The following is a 19,080-nucleotide window of genomic DNA, read 5'->3' on the forward strand; positions in this document are numbered from 1 at the left end:
TTATTCCCCCAACAATAATAAAAGCAAACAACAGAAATATTCTAGGTACTTTTATAGGCATTAACTCACTTAATTCTCACAGCCACTTTCTGTGGTTGTGTCTAATTAATAGATGAAGAAAATGAAATACAAAGTGGTAAAATAACTTGTCCAAAGTCACAGTCACACAGTCAGCGAGTGCCGAGCCAAGATTCACACTCAGGCAGACAGGCTCCGAAGTGTGAGCCTGTCTCATATCTCATATTGCCCTCTCTCATATCTACTCTGTGTTCTTTTCAAACTTTCAACACCTCTGATCTTCTCCAACCAGTTTCAGTTGGTTTTTTCTGCAATAAAGGAACTCATTAAAGAACTTCCACAAACCACCATCATCACCTCTACACACAATTGCATCTGTGTCGTATCTCTGTCCTTCTTCCCGAACAATGCCCCAACTATTCACACACTGTCTAAGCCAACCCTTCCCTTCGGGCACTCAGACCCGCGCCTCCTCCCAAGGACACTGACCCAGCCATTGGCATCCTCTCCTATAATCCTCAGTTTCCCCTTCTCTACAAAGGGATTATCCCCACGAGCATACACTGTCACTCCATTCAGAAAATTACTATATTTTAACAATCATTTTAAATGAGGCTTTTAATTAATGTTTGATAGAGCTGATTTAAGTTGAACAGACTAAATTTCTTTAAACAAACTTACTTATACTCCAGAGTCCTTTAAACAGCTTAATAGCATTTATACATTGAAGGTATTTGATTTTCTTGTAAATAGCACTTCAAATGCAACAAGCATTTGAAGAAACAAGCATCTGACCCAACAAGCAAACTTTCCATAGTACATAACTTTTATAAATAAAATAAATTAAATGTACAGTGAGTAAGTTCTCTGAAATACTTCAATATTTCTGCAAGTTTAATAACATCTTAAAATACATTTCAACTAAAATTCACAAATCTAAAAACCTGTTAGGCATTTTTAGGCGTTTTAAGTTGGAAATGAAGGCCCAATGTTACACTGTAATATGCCAATTACAAATACTACTTCAAATAGCAAATACTACAGTTTGTCCCAAACTTTAAAAACTATTCATGAACTTAACACTGAACTACTGATTGTTATGGGAATTGTTTCCTAGCCTTTTTGAAAATTTATAATTATTACATATCTCATCTAAAAACCGGCAGCACTCTGGTGAAGTTGTGTAAAGGGAATGAGTGGTTTTGGCCCCAGCAAGCAGGCCAGGTTACAGTGCTGGGATGAGGAACTCAAGCTTCGGGAATTCAAGGGTGAATTCAATGCTAAATGAGAATACCAACCCTGGATGGTTGTGGTAAGACCCAGATCAAATAATGCATGAGAAAACTCTTCTCAAAAAACTCTTATCTTCCAAAAAAGTTAGTTTTTTAGAAGAACCTCAACCTTTCAGCTTTACTAGTATCCCATTTATCAGTGTATTTATGAAATTTAAAAAAACTTATAAATTAACCCTTCTTTACATGAAGACACAGCTTCTGACCTTGACTAATCTCATAATTACTCAAGGAAGCAAATTCTTGATTTCTTATAAGCCACTGGGCTTCACAATGGCGTAAATCAATTCATGAAGGGAAATCCAGACTCTCTGAACATACATCCTTATCAGAACATAGGAATATTTCTTTCTGCTTTAAAAATACACATATAAATTCACAGAACTGAATGTGAATTTAAGAGGAGACTGCAGTTACAAAATCTTCCTTTAATTAAGGATTCTTCTAGCCTAAGACCTATTTCCTTACAGATAGTTAACTACTTCAGGAACTGGGGAAAGGTGAAAAAGGGACCAAGTGTAAAATCAGTGTGCCAAGTGTAAAATCAGTGTGCTAGAAATCAATAGTCAGTGACTATCCATCAGGAATTGATACATCCCAGAAAGTCAAGAAGAAAATAAGAGTCTCTTTATAAAAAAATGTGATTTATGTTGAACTTAAAAAAAAAGATACAAGGGGTTCTGAAACACAAAATGAAGTTAAGAATAGAGGAGGGAAAAATAACCTAAACACAGGCCAAAGAAAATGGTTTTCAGAGGTAGGTAGCTGCAAGATAAGCTCCAAATACACATTAAAAAAGGCTGAAATGCTATTGGTCACAAGAGAAATGGCAAATTTTATCATTCCCCTGACCTGAAACAAGCTGAAAAGCTGGTAGAAAGGCTGCATACTGAGGGGGAAGAGGAAAAATATGGTCCCGAAGGCTTACCTGCAGGCCCTGTTCTGAGCAGCACAGTCAAGATTACGGGAAGAAAAAGAAAACACAGGCTGGTGAGCACAATTTCTAGGTATCAAATCTACCTCATCACATTCTCTGAATACATGTCAAACTCGTGTCAAGTATTCGGAGTTGGCCACTAATCTGCCACACTGGCAACAGATACAGTCCAATTACCAGCTGAGATGGAACTTGTGACCTGGGATAAATGATGACAGCAAGGAAATGGGGCACACTCGGCTGGAGCCTGGGGACCCCAAGTGCACTGACTGGAGAATTTACTGGTTGTTGCCATTTGTATTTCCACGATAGAAGGAAAAAATAAAGCCCTGTTCCTTTGGCAGGATTCTTAAGTTGAAACCCTCTCCAGAGTTCTGAATGTCTACTCAAATGCTGAAACAGAACTCAGCTATATTAAAATTAATGTTGACCTGTCCAAGATGGACATACATTGTGACCAAAACTGAGATCTCTTCCAGCTGAAGATGCCACGAAATAATTCAAAGCAGAACATGGAAAACCATGTTTAAAAACAGTTTCTTATTTTCCAAGCATAGTCATTCCAGTCTCTTCTATAAAATTGCTTCTGCAAATAGATTTTTGTAATGTATCAGAGATTCTCTTCCCAATAGTTAATAGCATCAAATCTATTCCATGTTAGGAGTTCTTACATCTCCTGTTAAGCAGACACTATGATTCAATCTTATTGTTCTCTAGAAATCCATCAGATGTATCATGCTGCAATACAGAAGTGCTTTCTTTCCTTGTCATGGTAGCAAAAAGCATATCCATCATCCCCAAGGTTTCCAGCAGTTCTCTTTGGTAATCAATCTCTTTTTCTACTAGTCCTTGAAGTACCAAAAACTTTTTATCAACTACAGGTGACTGACCAATCACAGGTAGATATATATCTAGAAAGAGAGGAAACATTCACTATAAACATCTTTCTAAACAAAATGTGAACAGCAGAATTTAGAAAAAGTACAAAACTATTAAAGACACTGAAAAATCTGTACTTGTACAATTTATGTTTTACATAAACAATCCATCTGAATAAATGTATTTCAGAGAGAAATAATTAATTCTGACTTATTTTTCATTTTCTCATTAAAAATTAGTCATGGTCATTGTAGGTATTTAAAGAAAAAAACTTTTTAAATTATAATAACCCTAGTGCCAGCAATTGAAAGCCAATCCAATGTAAACATTTTACTCTATTTTAAAATGCACTGATTTACTATTATTGTTTTCTCCATGAAATCTTTGCTGGAGACTTGATAATGACAAGGTATTTCAATCTATTTGATTTCATTATCTGACACCTCTACTTCTTCAAGCATGCTAGAATTTTAGCAACTACTTACCAATAATTATTTCAGCAGCATTAATCAAAACAGGGGCAAATCTTGGCTGAGACAGATTCCTACAAAGCAAAAATTCTGTTTACTGAAACCTGCAAACTTTAAAAAAATCCTTAAAACAGATTTACTAAACTGTTCTGTCAGGTCTCTACAAACCTCAAACTAAAAGTAAATTTGGAGATAAAATTTCAGATGCAAAATACATGCATTTCAGAGACATAAAACATACCTTATCAAAAAATTAAGAACACGACTGATTTCCTTTTCATCTCGACCTGCAAGGGCGTTTGCAAGGACTCCTCTTCGATTTAGCTCCTTTATGATGGAAACTGTAATCTCGGGCGTCTTTATTGTACAAGTGGGCTAGAAAATTTTTCAGAGTCAACATGAGCAGCACAAGAAAAGAGTCACAGTCTTAGTACTCACTAATAATTACCAAATTTAAATGGGTTTTTTTTCCTTCCCAGTTTAGAGTCATGGCAAGAAACAAAATAATTCTTTTAAAAATAAACTCAATGAAAAAAAAAAAAAAAACCTCAATGTTACATGGCAGCCTGGATGGGAGGGGAACTTGGGAAAGAATGGATATATTTATAGCTGAATGGATACATGAACAGTTGAGTCCCTTCACTGTCTACCTGAAACTATCACAACACTGTTAACTGGCTATACCCCAATACAAAATAAAAAGTTTAAAATAAAAAATAATTTTTTTAAGCTCCGGAATTCCCTGGTGGCCTGGTGGTTGAGAATTTGCCTGCCAGTTCAGGGAACTCAGATTCAATCCCTGGCCTGGGATGATTTCACATGCCACAGGGCACTATAAGCCCATGCGCTGCAACTACTGAAGCCCGGCACTTTCAAGTTCATCAGTTCAGTTCAGTAGCTCAGTTGTGTCCAACCCCAGGACTGTAGCACATTAGGTTTCCTGTCCATCACCAACTCCCAGAGCTTGCTCAAACTCATGTCCATCAAGTCAGTGATGCCATCCAACCATCTCATTCTCTCTTGTCCCCTTCTCCTCCTGCCCTCAATCTATCCCAGCAACAGGGTCTTTTTAAATGAGTTAGTTCTTCACATTAGGTGGCCAAAGTATTGGAGTTCCAGCTTCAGCATCAGTCCTTCCAATGAATATTCAGGACTAATTTCCTTTCGGATTGACTGGTTGGATCTCCTTGCAGTCCAGGGGACTCTCGAGTCTTCTCTAACACCACAGTTCAAAAGCATTAATTCTTCAGTGCTCAGCTTTCTTTATGGTCCAACTCTCACATCCATACATAACTACTGGAAAAACCATAACTTTGACTAGACGGACCTTTGTCTACAAAGTAATGTCTCTGCTTTTTAATATGCTGTCTAGGTTGGTCATAGCTTTTCTTCTAAGAAGCAAGTGTCTTTTCATTTCATGGTTGCAGTCACCATCTGCAGTGATTTTGAAGCCCAAGAAAATAAAGTCTGTCACTGTTTCCCCACCTATTTGCCATGAAGTGACTGGACTGGATGCCATCCAATTTGGAACCGACTGGTTCCACGTTGGGAAAGAAGTACGTCAAGGCTAGCGTCCATGCACCACAACAAAAGGAGCCACCACGAGACACCCGTGAACCGTAACTAGAGAGAGACCTCACTTGTCGCAACTAGAGAAAGCCCACACAGCAATGAAGACCCACTGCAGCTAAAAATAAACTTAAAAAATTAAAACTAATGTCCTTGCAGGTTCATCAGTTGCAACAAATAAACCCCACAGGCTATGCATGTGTGGGGCAGACGGCAGATGGGAAAGCTCTGTACCTCCCCTCAATTAAGCTGTGAACCTAAAACTGCTCTTAAAAGAAAGTCTTTATAAAAAAAAAAAAAAAAAAATCACACACACTTTACTCACTCACCTCAAGGACTCTGTCAAGTGCCTTAGAGATCCGGAAGTTTTTCAGATCCCTGTCATACAATTCTAGGTGTTTCTTTGATGGCCTGTTGATCAAAATGTCATCCTGCATTGAAAAGTAAATTTACAAAGAAAAATCAATATCCAAATAGAGTTTTATTTGAAATAATCATAGCTCCACAGTGTCCTTGAACTCTATCATAAATAAGGGTCATAAGCCCATGAAGTCAAGCAAATAAAAACAGAATAATCTGCCACATCACCATGTTCTTGGTGCCCTGTGATTTTAACTTAGGATGCACACACAACACCCCACCCTCGCAGACACTGCTCACTGCAGTTCTGTTTACACAGCAGGCAGTGACTGAGCAGAGAGAGAAAACAGCAATCAGAGCGGCCACCTAGCCCCAACAAAGAGATCCTGGATCAATCACAACTTCTCTGTATCTCCATCTTCTCAGATGCCAAATGGAGATATTATTGGCTCTACTCTTTCTCAGGGTTATTTAGAAGCTCAAACCAGACAGTGTGTGAAAGACACGGTTCTGAGCACAACAACGTTGCTATGATTCAGGGCATTAAGAAGTATCATTAGACAGTTTCTTCAACAAATGGTTTTGGGAAAACCAGACAGTTCCATTCCCATTACTTATTAATTTAAAGTTCCTAATCCAGCAATCTGGAGATAAATACGAAGTAGAGAAAAGTAAAATGAAGCTAAAAATGAAGCTAACTGCCAGGTGAACTTAACAGTTTTTCAGTAATGTGCAGGGATGAAGCTGGCTACTCTAACAACTTTCATCTTTAAAAAATATATATGAAATATACAAATACCTGTTGTTTCATATAATTTTTCCCCTTAATAAAAGTTCGATATGCAGGCCTTCTTCTCCTGGGCACAGATTCCTTCTTTGCTTCAGATTTCCGATGTTTAACACTCAGTATTCCATTGGTCATTCCTACAACTATTGTCTCATCTTCATGCTAACAGCAATTAGAAAAGTAAGTTAGTGTACTAGGAACTCATAATTCACCTTGCTTTTTCTTCCAAATACCATTTATTATGTGCTTGCCACTTGTCCGTACTTTCAAGAGTTCCATTAAGATACTGATTCTCTGCCTAACAGTGACTGACCTATGTGAAAAGTTAAAGTAAAATCATTTTTATTCCTCCAAGATACTAGTGTTTGACAGGATCTGCTGGAGAAGGGATAGGCTACCCACTCCAGTATTCTCAGGCTTCCCTTTTGTGGCTCAGCTGGTAAAGAATCCACCTGCAATGAGGGAGACCTGGGTTCCATCCCTGAGTTGGGAAGATCCCCTGGAGAAGGGAAAGGCTACCACTGCAGTATTCTGGCCTGAAGAATTCCATGGACTGTATAGTCCATGGGGTCACAAAGAGTCAGACACCACTGAGAAATGTTCACTTTTTTAATTACACTTGGAAATTATTATTGCCAGTTGGTATAATAATACGCAGTTAATAACATATTGGGAAATATTTCCAAAATAATTTTTCCCCACACCCTCCTCCCAGAAAAGAATGACGTGGTGGCATGCGTGTGTGCATCCATGTTAAGCTGCTTCAGTCGTGTCCAACTCTTTTGTGACCCCATGGACTGTAGCCCACCAGGCTCCTCTGTCCCCAGGATTCTCCTGGCAAGAATACTGGAGTGGGTTGCCACGCCCTCCTCCAGGGGATCTTCCCGACCCAGGGACTGAACCCACGTCTCCTACATCTCCTGCACCAGCAGGTGTGTTCTCTCCCACGAGTGCCACCAGCGAAGCCCCAGCGGTGGCACGCCTTTCCAAAATCTTGTCAAGAAAATACTTTATGACTCTTTTCCACTCCCAGTTCAGATTTCCATATAAGGTGTCCAAATCTATTCCTCCTCCTCAATAGCTCATGAAACGTGACACTAAACACCCCAGAAAGAGCAGTTAACAGAGAAAAGGAGACATTTCATTTTGATGCCCCTTTGTCTCCCCCCACCGCCTTTCTTTTTGGCTTAGAGAGCCAACCTGACTTTTTGGAGTGTTTAACCCTTGAGTTAAATGTGCTGAAGAGAGATTTATCTACTTTCCAGGTCCTGCCCTTAGTGTTGACAATGCCTACACAACACTACAGTTAGTTTGAGGTGTTCAATAAGTGGGACCTAAATCTGAATTCATGCTTAGTTATTGAGACAACTCATATATTCCAGCAATTATCTTAACCCAATTATCTAATGTGACAAGAAGAAAATAATACTTATTCAAATACAAAGATAAACCCTAATACTTCATGTTAGTTTCATTTAACAGGCAAGGTTAGTCAAAGTTAAAAAAAAAAAAGAGCTAAAAGTACTTACTGCAAGTGCAAGACTCAAAATTGAAGCTGTATAATCAAAACTGTGGACTACTTTGTAGGAAGTTGTGCTATATACTTTCACCTTCCTAACCAAAAAAGAAAAAAAGAGCTGTGTCACAAAGCATCTTAGAGATGAGTATAAAAAATTACTATTTTTTAAAATTCAATACACGAATATTAAAACATACAACAATGAAGAAAAATGATTAGTAATATTAGTTACAAAGTAATCTATCACTGAATCTCTTTTAAAAATGACCTCTTTTTTATTGTTTGCATAAAGACTTCAACCAGCCACCAGAAGGATGGACCACTGTCTCCTGAAGATGAAACTCGAAACTAAAGAAACGGCATCAAAGTCCATGGAAGTCAGAGTAGGGTTCCCCAGCGGCATCACCATCACTGACACCGTGGGCAGGACAGTTCTCCGTCACGGTGGCTGTCCCTACTCTGCAGGGTGTTCAGGAGCATTCTCGACCTCTCCTCCCTGCATCCCAAGAACACCCCACCCCCAGGCTGTGACAATAACCAAAAGTGTCCGCAGAAGGTCACTCTGGGTTGAGAACTACTATGAATAGAGCTAACTTACCAATAGCTTTTGAAGGACACATCTAAAAATCAAGTCCCAAATTGCCTAGTAACACCACTGCAGGGAATTTGCTTTATATTTACATACCAAGTTCCTCTGGATCAGAAGTATTTTCTAGCTTTTAAAATATGTATACTTTTTAATAAATATGCTGAAAAACCAAGGCTTTACATAACAATGAAAAAAGAAATATGGAAATAAAAGGAGCAACAACAGATAAATGAAAGTAAATTCTAGAACTGGGTCATCACTCTAGCCACATGCGGCTAATGAGCACTTAAAATGTGGACAGTGAAAGAGAAGTGAATTTATTTTACTTAATTTTAAAACCGAGGCAGTATAAAAATACTTTTCTATTAAATACAACTATATTTCACTTTAATCATAAAGTATTATTATTGTATCATCGGGCATGTATATGAGGCTGAACTTGTTTCTGGTCTATCATTAATAATTTTATGCTGATTACATACTAAAATAATATTTTAGAGTAAATATTATTATTAAATTAATTTTACCTATTAAACATGGCTGGCAAAACTGAAAATTACATAGTAACTCACACTGTGTTTCTGTTGTACAGCACTGTTATGGAACATAAACTAATAAAACACTAATACCTACTGAAAATAGTAATATTTAGAAATATGTAACTTCTATACATTAACACATAGGAATTTTTACATGAAGTTTTAAATTTTAAAGAATATAAGCTAGAATATATATATATACATACTCATAAATATTTCAAAATATACAATAATGATTTTAAAAGAAAACTACAGAATAACAAATTATTTTAAAAGAATATTCAAATGATTCAATAAATTCCTGAAGTATATTAATTAAAGCAAAAAATTATATCAAGGGAGAAAATAAGCTTGCTATATATAAATGTAAGGTCAAAACTATTTTCAACTCAACAGATTTTTCCATGGAAATCATCTGGCAGCAGATTAATGCTATCACAAGTTGTGCAGAAATAACATTTCTTCAAGCAGTAAATATATGCACACTAAGAATGATTAAGAAAGAAAATTAAAATGCTAACCTATCCAGTGAGCCAGAGAGTAACCTCTGTCCAGAGCTGCTGAGACATAAACATGTCACAGTTTTATGATGATTTTTCAAAGACACGAGCAACTGTCCTCCTTTCAGCATGTCCCAGACTTTAACATACCGACCTCCTATGAAAAGAAACAATCGTTAGTTTAATTTGGAAAACAACTGAAAAGCACCATAAAATCATTCTTCAAAGGAATTTTGTGCAAAAATGGAAAAGAATAATGAAGATATAGTTTCCTAAAAATTCTGTGAATCCCAACAAAACTGAAAAACTTCTCTATAACTTTTACTCTAAGAGCTAGAAGCATTCTTAAAGGCAATTTAATCCAACGGTTTAAAAAGAAATTTTTTAATACGGCATCTTTTCTTTCAGCGAAGTATTATGCAAAGGTCTAGCAGGTAAAACAGAAAAAGAGGCTGGGGAGCTAGGGGTGGGTGGGGACAAAGTTCTTACCTATCCTGACTGTGAAAAAGGAGCTGGAACCCAATTCTCAGTCCCTGTCTCCCCAGACCACAGTTTGAAACTACTGACTTCATCCAGTGGTCAAAGGCAGACCTCTCATTTTCAAGGTCTATCTATACTGGTTAAGGGATTGCCCAAAGGTCACACAATAATTAGTGACAGACAGAGGTCAGTATACAGACATCCGTTCTTTCTGTTCAACTTGCAAATACTTCAATTTCTCAAAATAACAGAAAGAAAAATAGAAACTCTGACAATATTATCAACTTATTTTGAAATCAAATAGGTACTGGGGAAAGGAGTATAAAACGGGATAACTTCTATTTGGATTTTAGAATTAAGCAAAAAAACAAAGCAAAGCTATACACTACCTACGTATTCTTCTAACGCCAACACACGAGTTTTGACTTAACAAATGAAAAAAGCCAGTTTACTACTTTCATTATAAATATGAAAATGCACTATGAACAAAAATGAAAAAAACACCTCAGTTTCAACTTGACGAAAACTACACGGAGGCCAACCTGAGTCCATGTTGCCTCCTCCTCCAGCACCATCAGTTCTTTGCTGGGCAAGGCTGTTTCAACCAAGAGTCACATAGAAAGAGCAAAGCCTAATTCTAGGTCTGAAAGAACCTGCGTTTTCAAAAGCAGCTACAGATCTTGTATGTAGGAACAGCAGGAGTCTGACCTGGATTTCTGGGTAAGTACACAACACAGGCTCTCAAATTCTGAGATCGCTGATTTGCTACTTACCACTTTCTCTTGGACAAATTACTTAAAACTTTGTCTTTATTTTGTAAAACAGAGAAAACTATCTTTTAAGCACATCTAGGGGACTGGAGATAATACGTTTATAAAAGCACAGTGCCTGGCTCATAGTACATACTCAGGAAATGAAAACTGCTTGCCTATCCCACTTATCAACTGTCTGAGCAAAAAACTAAATGTGCGATTCAAGGGCACACTGACAAAGACACACCTGACTTGAGACAAACAATACTGGTGAAACGATTTTTAAAAGAAATACCTGCTGACACCAGAAGACCTCCAGAGGGAAAAAGCAGGACACTCTCCACTGGCTGTCCATGCTCAGCAGAGATAACATTCTGGTTTGCCCGTGCATCAAACATCTTCACAGTGTGATCATATGACCCTAAAACAAAAACGTGTCTCTGTGTGCATATTCAAGCAAAACTTTTAAAAGGAGAAAAGGCTTAGATGAAATTCTAAAAAGACATATGTATACTCAAGAAGATACAGTACTTCTAAACCCTCTGTTACCACTGTCTGTTTCTGAAACACTAACCTACATGGAACCTTAAACTATTCCTAGCTTCAGACGACTGAATCATCTGGGAGCCTTAAACAGACACTCATGAAGACTGAACCGCATGACCTCTGCTTCCTGACCACTGGGGAACCTCTGAACACCAGAGCCCGATGTTTCAAATCACATGTGGAGGACAATTAAGAACAATCCCCCAAAGAAGAAAAAGAAAATAAAACAACAGGAGAAACACATACATATTTCTTTGAAAAAGAATCCCAAAGAAACATGCAAGTATTATCAATAAAATTACCAACTTCAAGAAAGAAAAAGATTTCACTAACCTGTGACAAAGAGATCTGGGTTCAGTTTGCTAGCACATCCACACCTCACATAATCAGAATGTTCTTTGAATGTCAGAATTTCTTTGGAGTTTGGAATATCCCATAATTTAACTGTATAATCATCGGCCCCAGAAACCACATGGTATTTGTCAGCTGTAAAATCTACTGAATGAACTGCTCTGAAAAATCAAGAATCAATATATCAAAAAGCAAGAAAAAATTATTTCTGCTATCTTCTAACATCTGAAATAACAAGAAAAGCAGCTCATTTTCAGTAAGTAATTGTAGAGCGAAATCATGAGAGAAAAAGAAAATCTTAAAAATCTTTAAAACAGATGTTTATCCTCAAGCCAATTTAAAATGTATATATCCCTGGTACTATGAAGTTGATAAAAATACTGAACAATGGCCCTAAAATTATATTTTCTAACACGTTAACATTTCTACTTTGCTGCTCAGTGGGATGTTCTAAATGTTGGCACAAAGGTACTTTAATTTAAAAAATTTTTAAATGGGTAGTTCCTAAAAAATCCTAAGGAGACTTGCCACTAAGCAGGATCATGTTCCATGAATTTGCTATATTTAAAACATTTCACTGATGAACTAAGACTATCCTGATAATATACTATTAAAAAAAACACTTTTGAGATTTAAAATCAACAGTAAATTTCAGCAATGACATTGGTAATCCTGAAACAAAGTTATAAAACTGCCTTTGGCTGTTTAATTTATAAAGAAGCAAAACACCAAATACAAGTAGGAAAAAAAAAAATCCCACCTTCCAACTTGATTTCAAAAAAACAAACTCCAATACAATCCAGGCCTCTTGAGTTCTCCATAACAGTTGTGAGGTTGCCTTTAGAACCTCAATGGGGTCACGAAACTCACTGAGAAGTTAATGAAAGCTACAGGACGTCTACATAGAGAAACACACATTTCCTAAAATGTCGCAAAAAATTCTAGGGAATTCATGAGCCCCATCAAGCTGGACCATAGGACTGAACCAAGTTATGCACGCTGTCTTAGAACAACCAGAAAATAATGGTAGTCCGTACTGGAATAATGGAAGTCCATAATGGTACATAATCTTCACAGAACTGTTTCTTTCAAAGCCTGTAAAACCAACAGAACTTACAACAAAACAGAAAAGCAACTATCTGTAACTGTATGGTGACAGATATCAAGCAGTTTATTGTGACAATCATTACACAATATATACAAATACTGAATCATTATGTTGTACACCTGAAACTAATAGAATGTATGCTAATTATACTTCAATTAAAACAAAACAAAACAAAACAACATCTGTCTCTTACTTAGTATGGCCTTCAAACTGTCTGAGGGGAGCCCTCCCGCTTATATCAAAAAGCTGAACACCACCATCTTCACTGCCAGCCACAAGGAGTCTTCCATCCTGTCGAAAAGTAGCACAGTAGGCTGTGTCTTTAAATCGTGAAAAGGTTTTTATAGGTTCTTGGGAGTATCGGCCATAAATGTGAATCTACAACAAGATAAAAAACATAGTATTTTACTAGATGGCTCAAGAACAGCAGTAAATATAAACTATATAAAAGAAAAATATTACATTTACCCTTGAAGAAGCTGTGACTGCATAGTTATATGGAGGCTGGGGAGAAAAGTCTACTTTTGACACTGCACCAAACTCCTTGATCTGAACAGGCGTCTTAATGAAAAATAACAGAGTATTAACAGAGTTACAACCATGCAGGCTACTTTGTACCTTGCCTTTTTTTCCACTAACACATCTTAGCTAACTTTTCATATGAGCAATAGCTTTACCATCCATTGTAAGATATATCATAATTTACTTTACCAGTCCACTACTAACAAACAGGTTTTTCTGAGATTTCTAATATTACAGAAATTTCAATGAGAATCTTTACACATAAGGATAACATACACAAATTTTGGAGAGTATATTCACTGATTAAGTTCCAAGCTATGTAATTTACAAGACCACAAGTTATTTTTATTTTAACAGATAATGCCAGAATTGCCCTCTGGAAAGTTTGCGTCAATTTTCCCTACCTCAAGTATCAATGATCATCAAATTTTTTCATTTGTGCCAACAAATACATGAAAAGGTATCTAAATTATTATCCAATAATTATCCAGTTATTGTTTTAATTTGCATTTATTCAATTATGAGTGAAGTTGGAGCTCTTTTAATACATTTATTGGCCACTTAAATTTCTTTTTCCATAAACCTCCCAATCCCAACCTTTTTCCATTTTTCTATTAAGTCAATCATCTTTTTTATAAAGAAAGATCATTTAATTAGCTTTTGCAGATAACACAGAATTCATTTTACATCTCTTCCTCCTGAGATTAAGAAAAAAAATTTTTTAAAACCTTCTTTCATATGAGATTCAAGTTCTAAAATTTAATTTACTTGAACTGATTAATCATCTATTCTGTGTTAGATACCTGTATTATTAAACTGATTAAGGAATGTGGATATTTATATAACTCCAAAAAAAAAACCAGACATCAAATTTTCCACCCAAACTATAAGCTGCTGACAGATTATTTTTAGTTATTAATTCTTTACTAGCATATCCAAAGTATAACAAATGCTGGAGAAATTGGCATTAAGTGCAAAACAGCCCCCCCTTAATTTTGTCTCCACTTACCTTATAGTTATTCCAGTACAGTGTATCTTGGGTGATTTTTTCACCAAGTATAGGATATGTCTGGATTGCTACAGGCTTATAACCAGCCATACTTTCATATAGTTGCAGTTATCCAAGGGTAACTAGTTTGAAACTGGTGTTAGAAATAATTAAAGTGACTGTCTTACGTCTGAAAAAGAAAATATTTTATATACACATTACTACTATTCATAAACCTATATAGAGTCATGATTCTCACTCTGTGTCTTTTCTAAAGGTTGTGTGGTAGCTTACAGATTAGTGATCAGTAACCATTTAATCTTAATCCAGAAGAGACAATCTAAAGAAAGCAAGAAGAAAACAGACAGGGCTACCATAGTGTACCATCTGCTCAGTTATACGCAGAGACCACACACAAATGTTCCCACACCTAGCTGACCAATTTACAACATCTGGGAATAAATCTGGCTCAGCCATCCAGTTGCCAAAGCAGAGAGAAACACACTGGCTTGGAACGCTCATTTATTAACAACAGAAAATGTTAACATGGAACTGCAAATACAAATGCTTCCTAAAATTAAACTTAAGACAACATTTAATCTCTAAGAACATAGTCTAGGGACCTAGGGCTTCCCTGGTGGCTCAGAGGGTAAAGCGTCTGCCTACAATGTGGGAGACCCGGGTTCAATCCCTGGGTCAGGAAGATCCCATGGAGAAGGAAATGGCAACCCACTCCAGTATTCTTGCCTGGAAAATTCCATGGACAGAGAAGCCTGGTAGGCCACAGTCCATGGGGTCGCAAAGAGTTGGACACGACTGAGCAACTTTACTTCACTAGGGACCTGACTTCCTGAAAGCCTAAAACTGCCAAGAAGAAAGCAGAGCTGATATTTTAACGTAGAAGAATAAAATTAAATTTAAAAGCTTAAAATATGAATCTAATATTCTGATGTAAAAGATTAAAATTAAGTTAGTTGATTTTAAAAGGCTTAAACATAAGAAAGAAAACAAGAATAAAACAATTCTGAAATGAAATTCTAAATTAAAGTGACAGAAAAAAGATTAATTAAAGCTTTTATAATTCCACATTTGTTTTATTAAGTTCAGTTCAGTTCAGTTCAGTTCAGTTGCTCAGTCGTGTCCGACTCTTTGCGACCCCATGAATCGCAGCACGCCAGGCCTCCCTGTCCATCACCAACTCCCGGAGTTTACTCAAACTCATGTCCATCGAGTCGCTGGTGCCATCCAGCCATCTCATCCTCTGTCGTCCCCTTCTCCTCCTGCCCCCAATCCCTCCCAGCATCAGGGTCTTTTCCAATGAGTCAACTCTTCGCATGAGGTGGCCAAAGTATTGCAGCTTCAGCTTCAGCATAAATCTAAGGTTTAAAAAAATAACTTTTCACAACATGAAGAGTGTTTCTTTGCACAAACTTCTTCACATCCCATAAGATCTTTACAATACCTTTACCTAAATGTTTTACAATGTTGTGCTAGTTTCTGCCATACAACAACTAATTAAAACTTTTAACTGACATGTAATTAAGTTGAAATGTCTTTCCAGAACCATTTAATTGCAACAAGGGAATGACTCAGTGGAGCAATTCATATATTCTGGAAAGTCTGAAAACACTGTATCAGTAACACCAAAATACACAGGTGCAACATATTTTAAAGGCATGGCAATCCATGATTTAAAAAAGGGAAACTTTTCTTTTCACTGAAGTACCTACAAAGTAACACACTGTTTTAGGCACTGGGGTGCAATGCTGAGTGAAACAGACATGGTCAGTGCCTTCATACACTGAGACTCTTCAATTCAGCTGGTAATTAGCACCAGCTAGGAATCTGGAATCAGTCTTAACTTGTCGTTCCTTCTCACTTCTAACATATAATATTTAGCAAGAGCTGCTGATTTTACCTTTCAAATCTTTCTAAACTTCATAATGTCCACACCACCTAGTCAGACTGCTCTAATTCACATCTTCTCAACTACTGAAATAGTGCAATATAAGGTCTCCCTGACTGTCTTGTCTGTCTTCCAAATAGCCGTCAAAGTTACTAAACTACCATGCAAATCTAGCTTTTGCTACAAAACCCAAAACTGCCCAAAGAAGGTGCAAGCTCCTTCAAACAGAAGGAAGGCCCTCCATAATCTTGCCCTTGCTTATCTTTCCAGCTTCACTTCTTTTTACTCACTTAACACACCATGGTCCTTTTTGTCTCAGTATCTGTCTTCATCTGTCCTCTCTGGCAAGAATGATCTCTTTCTACCTACCTCCTATTTATCATTTAAAATTCAAGAATCATATCCTCCAGGAAACCTCTGACCTTCTTAACTAGGTTAGGGGCTTGTCTTTTATAAACCTACTTGACTGTATTTCTACCAATTCACATAATCATATGGCATCATTATGATCTTTTTTCCTCATTAGTCAAAGCAATGGCTTTTCCAGTAGTCATGTATGGATATTAGAGCAGGACCATAAAGAAAGCTCAGTGTCTAAGAATTGATGTTTTTGAACTGTGGTGTTGGAAAAGACTCTTGAGAGTCCTTTGGACTCCAAGGAGATCAAACCAGTCAGTCCTAAAGGAAATCAGTTCTGAATATTCATTGAAAGGACTGATGCTGAAGCTGAAACTCCAATACTATGGCCACCTGATGGGAAGAACTGACTCACTGGAAAAAAGCCTGATGCTGCAAAAGATTGAAGGCAGGAGGAGAAGGGTATGACAGAGGATGAAATGGTCAGATGGCATCACCGACTCAAAGGACACGTGTTTGAGCAGGCTCCGGAAGTTGGTGATGGACAAGGAAGCTTGGCATGCTGCAGTCCGTGGGGTGGCAAAGAATCAGACACAACTGAGCAGCCGAACTGAAACTGAACATTTCATATTTGGAAGACTAAAAACAATTGCTCAATGGGGGCTTCCTTGGCTCAGACAGTAAAGAATCTGCCTGCAATGCAAAAGATGTGGGTTTGATTCCTGGGTCAGGAAGATCCCCTGGAAAAGGGAATGGCTATACCCACTCCAGTGTTCTTGCCTGGAGAATCCCACGGACAGAGCAGCCTCGTGGGCTACAGTCCATTGAATCGCAAAAGGTCAGACATGACTGAGCAACTAACATTTCAGTTTCAAAGAAATATTTGTGAAAGGAACAAAAGGAAGCATTGTGCTAGGTTATATGGGAAACAAAATTAAAACCATGAGTGGTGCAAACACTGCTATAAAGCACAAGTTCACAGAGTTTTTCTGTAAAAGGCCAAAGAATAAATATTTTAGGCTCTGTAGGCCAGCAGGCAAAATGGAGGATATTATGTAGTTACTTATACACCAAGAAAGAGAAAATTCCAAATTCTTTACTAACAAGCTACCCCCAAATAACTATGATACTCTGTTTATGAGTGAAAGAGACTCTTTGGAGAAGGGAGAGAAAGTTTCATGCACTTTGAATGATGGGTCCTGTCATCAAATAGGGCTTCCCTGGTGGCAAAGTGGTAAAGAACCCGCCTGTCAATTCAGGAGATGCAGGAGACTCAGGTTCAATCCCTGGCTCGGGAAGATACCCCAGAGGAGGGCATGGCAACCCTCTGTCCATGACAGAGAAGCCTGGGGAGCTAAGGCCCATAGGGTCACAGCGAGACACAACTGAAGCGACTTAGTACATATTCATCATCATACAAATCGCCAACATTCATCTATAAAAAGCATACTTGGCTCACTGAGGATCCCAAAACAGACAGTAGGCCAGATCTAGCCTGTCTGTGGGCCTTAGCCCCTCACTAGAGCAGGGCTGACCCTTGAACAGCACAGTTTTGAATTGTGCGGGTCTGCTTAGAAGCAGATTTATTTCAACAGTAATACCACAGTACTACAGAATTCTGGCTTGTTGAAAGCACAAGTGGAGCCTAGGATGTGAAGGAATCCCATACATGGAGAGTCCACTGTAAGTTATCCCTCCCAGGAAGGTCGGGGCCCCTAAAGCTGCCTCACCGCAGTGTTCAAGGGTCAACTATATAAGCGATGGAAAACATAACGCTGCCTTGAAAGAAGTACTTTACAGTGGTTTGCCAGGTTAAAGTGAGGAACAGCATCAGGCAGGAGAGGGGCAGCAAGACGCTTCAAAAGCATGGATGCAAGAAGTGACGTGAAAATGAACAGGAAGAAAATAATCAGAGAGTGGTAACAGCCTGAAAAAACCGGGACTGAATGAAAACTAGATACTACTACATCACAAGGCAGAATACCAAAAGTATGCTATAAGTAATATACAGAAAACACAACGTTCAGACGAGACTTTAACTGGGAGGCTACCAGAAACATTCAAAGCGTGCACTTCAGTTGGGCATTTAATATAATATTAAAACTAATTAACCACTTAATAAGAGCGGGCACTGCAACCTGAGACAATCACATAATCAAAGACAGAGATGGAAATCCGCCTACTGCTTTGAAAGGGTGTGGATTACTCCAGGGACTCATAATGGTGAACAGTAGGAGTGGACAGTGACCGCAGAGGAGGAAAATCTAGATCAAAACTAAATTGCGAGGATCCTGAGAGGTTGCTTAAGAAGTTTAGCCACTCCGCGGAGACCGGGAAGCCCTAGGGAAACATGCTAGATACCAAGAAAGGCCTGATGTGAGTCTGGGGTACCCTCGTTGGGAGCCCCCTTTACCTACCTCCGTGGGCCCGGACGGTCCGCCGAGACACCCCAGCGTCAAAGAGAATTTCTTGGACTCCGCCAGTCCCCTTCCTGGACTGTGCAAGAGAACAAGCAGAAGATCACGTGGATACTGTAAGAAACCCCTGAAACACGCCGCGAACAGAAGAGCCCGTCGGGTCGCACGAAGGTGACGTCAGGGCGCAGGCTCCC

General features: G+C 38.0%; 1 protein-coding gene across 1 annotated transcript; it reads right to left on the bottom strand.

Annotated features, from left to right (window-relative positions):
* Positions 1 to 618: 618 nt before the first annotated feature.
* UTP15 (UTP15 small subunit processome component) lies at positions 619 to 19,025 on the bottom strand. The gene is made up of 13 exons (XM_043488761.1): positions 18,887 to 19,025; positions 14,228 to 14,396; positions 13,165 to 13,257; positions 12,890 to 13,074; positions 11,571 to 11,749; positions 10,987 to 11,112; positions 9,481 to 9,616; positions 7,842 to 7,926; positions 6,325 to 6,474; positions 5,495 to 5,596; positions 3,838 to 3,971; positions 3,612 to 3,670; positions 619 to 3,158 (listed from the first exon to the last, which is right to left on the bottom strand). Exons 2-13 carry the CDS (start codon positions 14,315 to 14,317, stop codon positions 2,938 to 2,940), a joined length of 1,560 nt encoding a protein of 519 aa, XP_043344696.1. The 5' UTR covers positions 14,318 to 14,396; positions 18,887 to 19,025; the 3' UTR covers positions 619 to 2,937.
* Positions 19,026 to 19,080: the final 55 nt, after the last annotated feature.

The sequence above is a fragment of the Cervus canadensis genome, chromosome 16 (genome assembly GCF_019320065.1).
Source record: "Cervus canadensis isolate Bull #8, Minnesota chromosome 16, ASM1932006v1, whole genome shotgun sequence".
Classification (NCBI taxonomy): domain Eukaryota; kingdom Metazoa; phylum Chordata; class Mammalia; order Artiodactyla; family Cervidae; genus Cervus; species Cervus canadensis.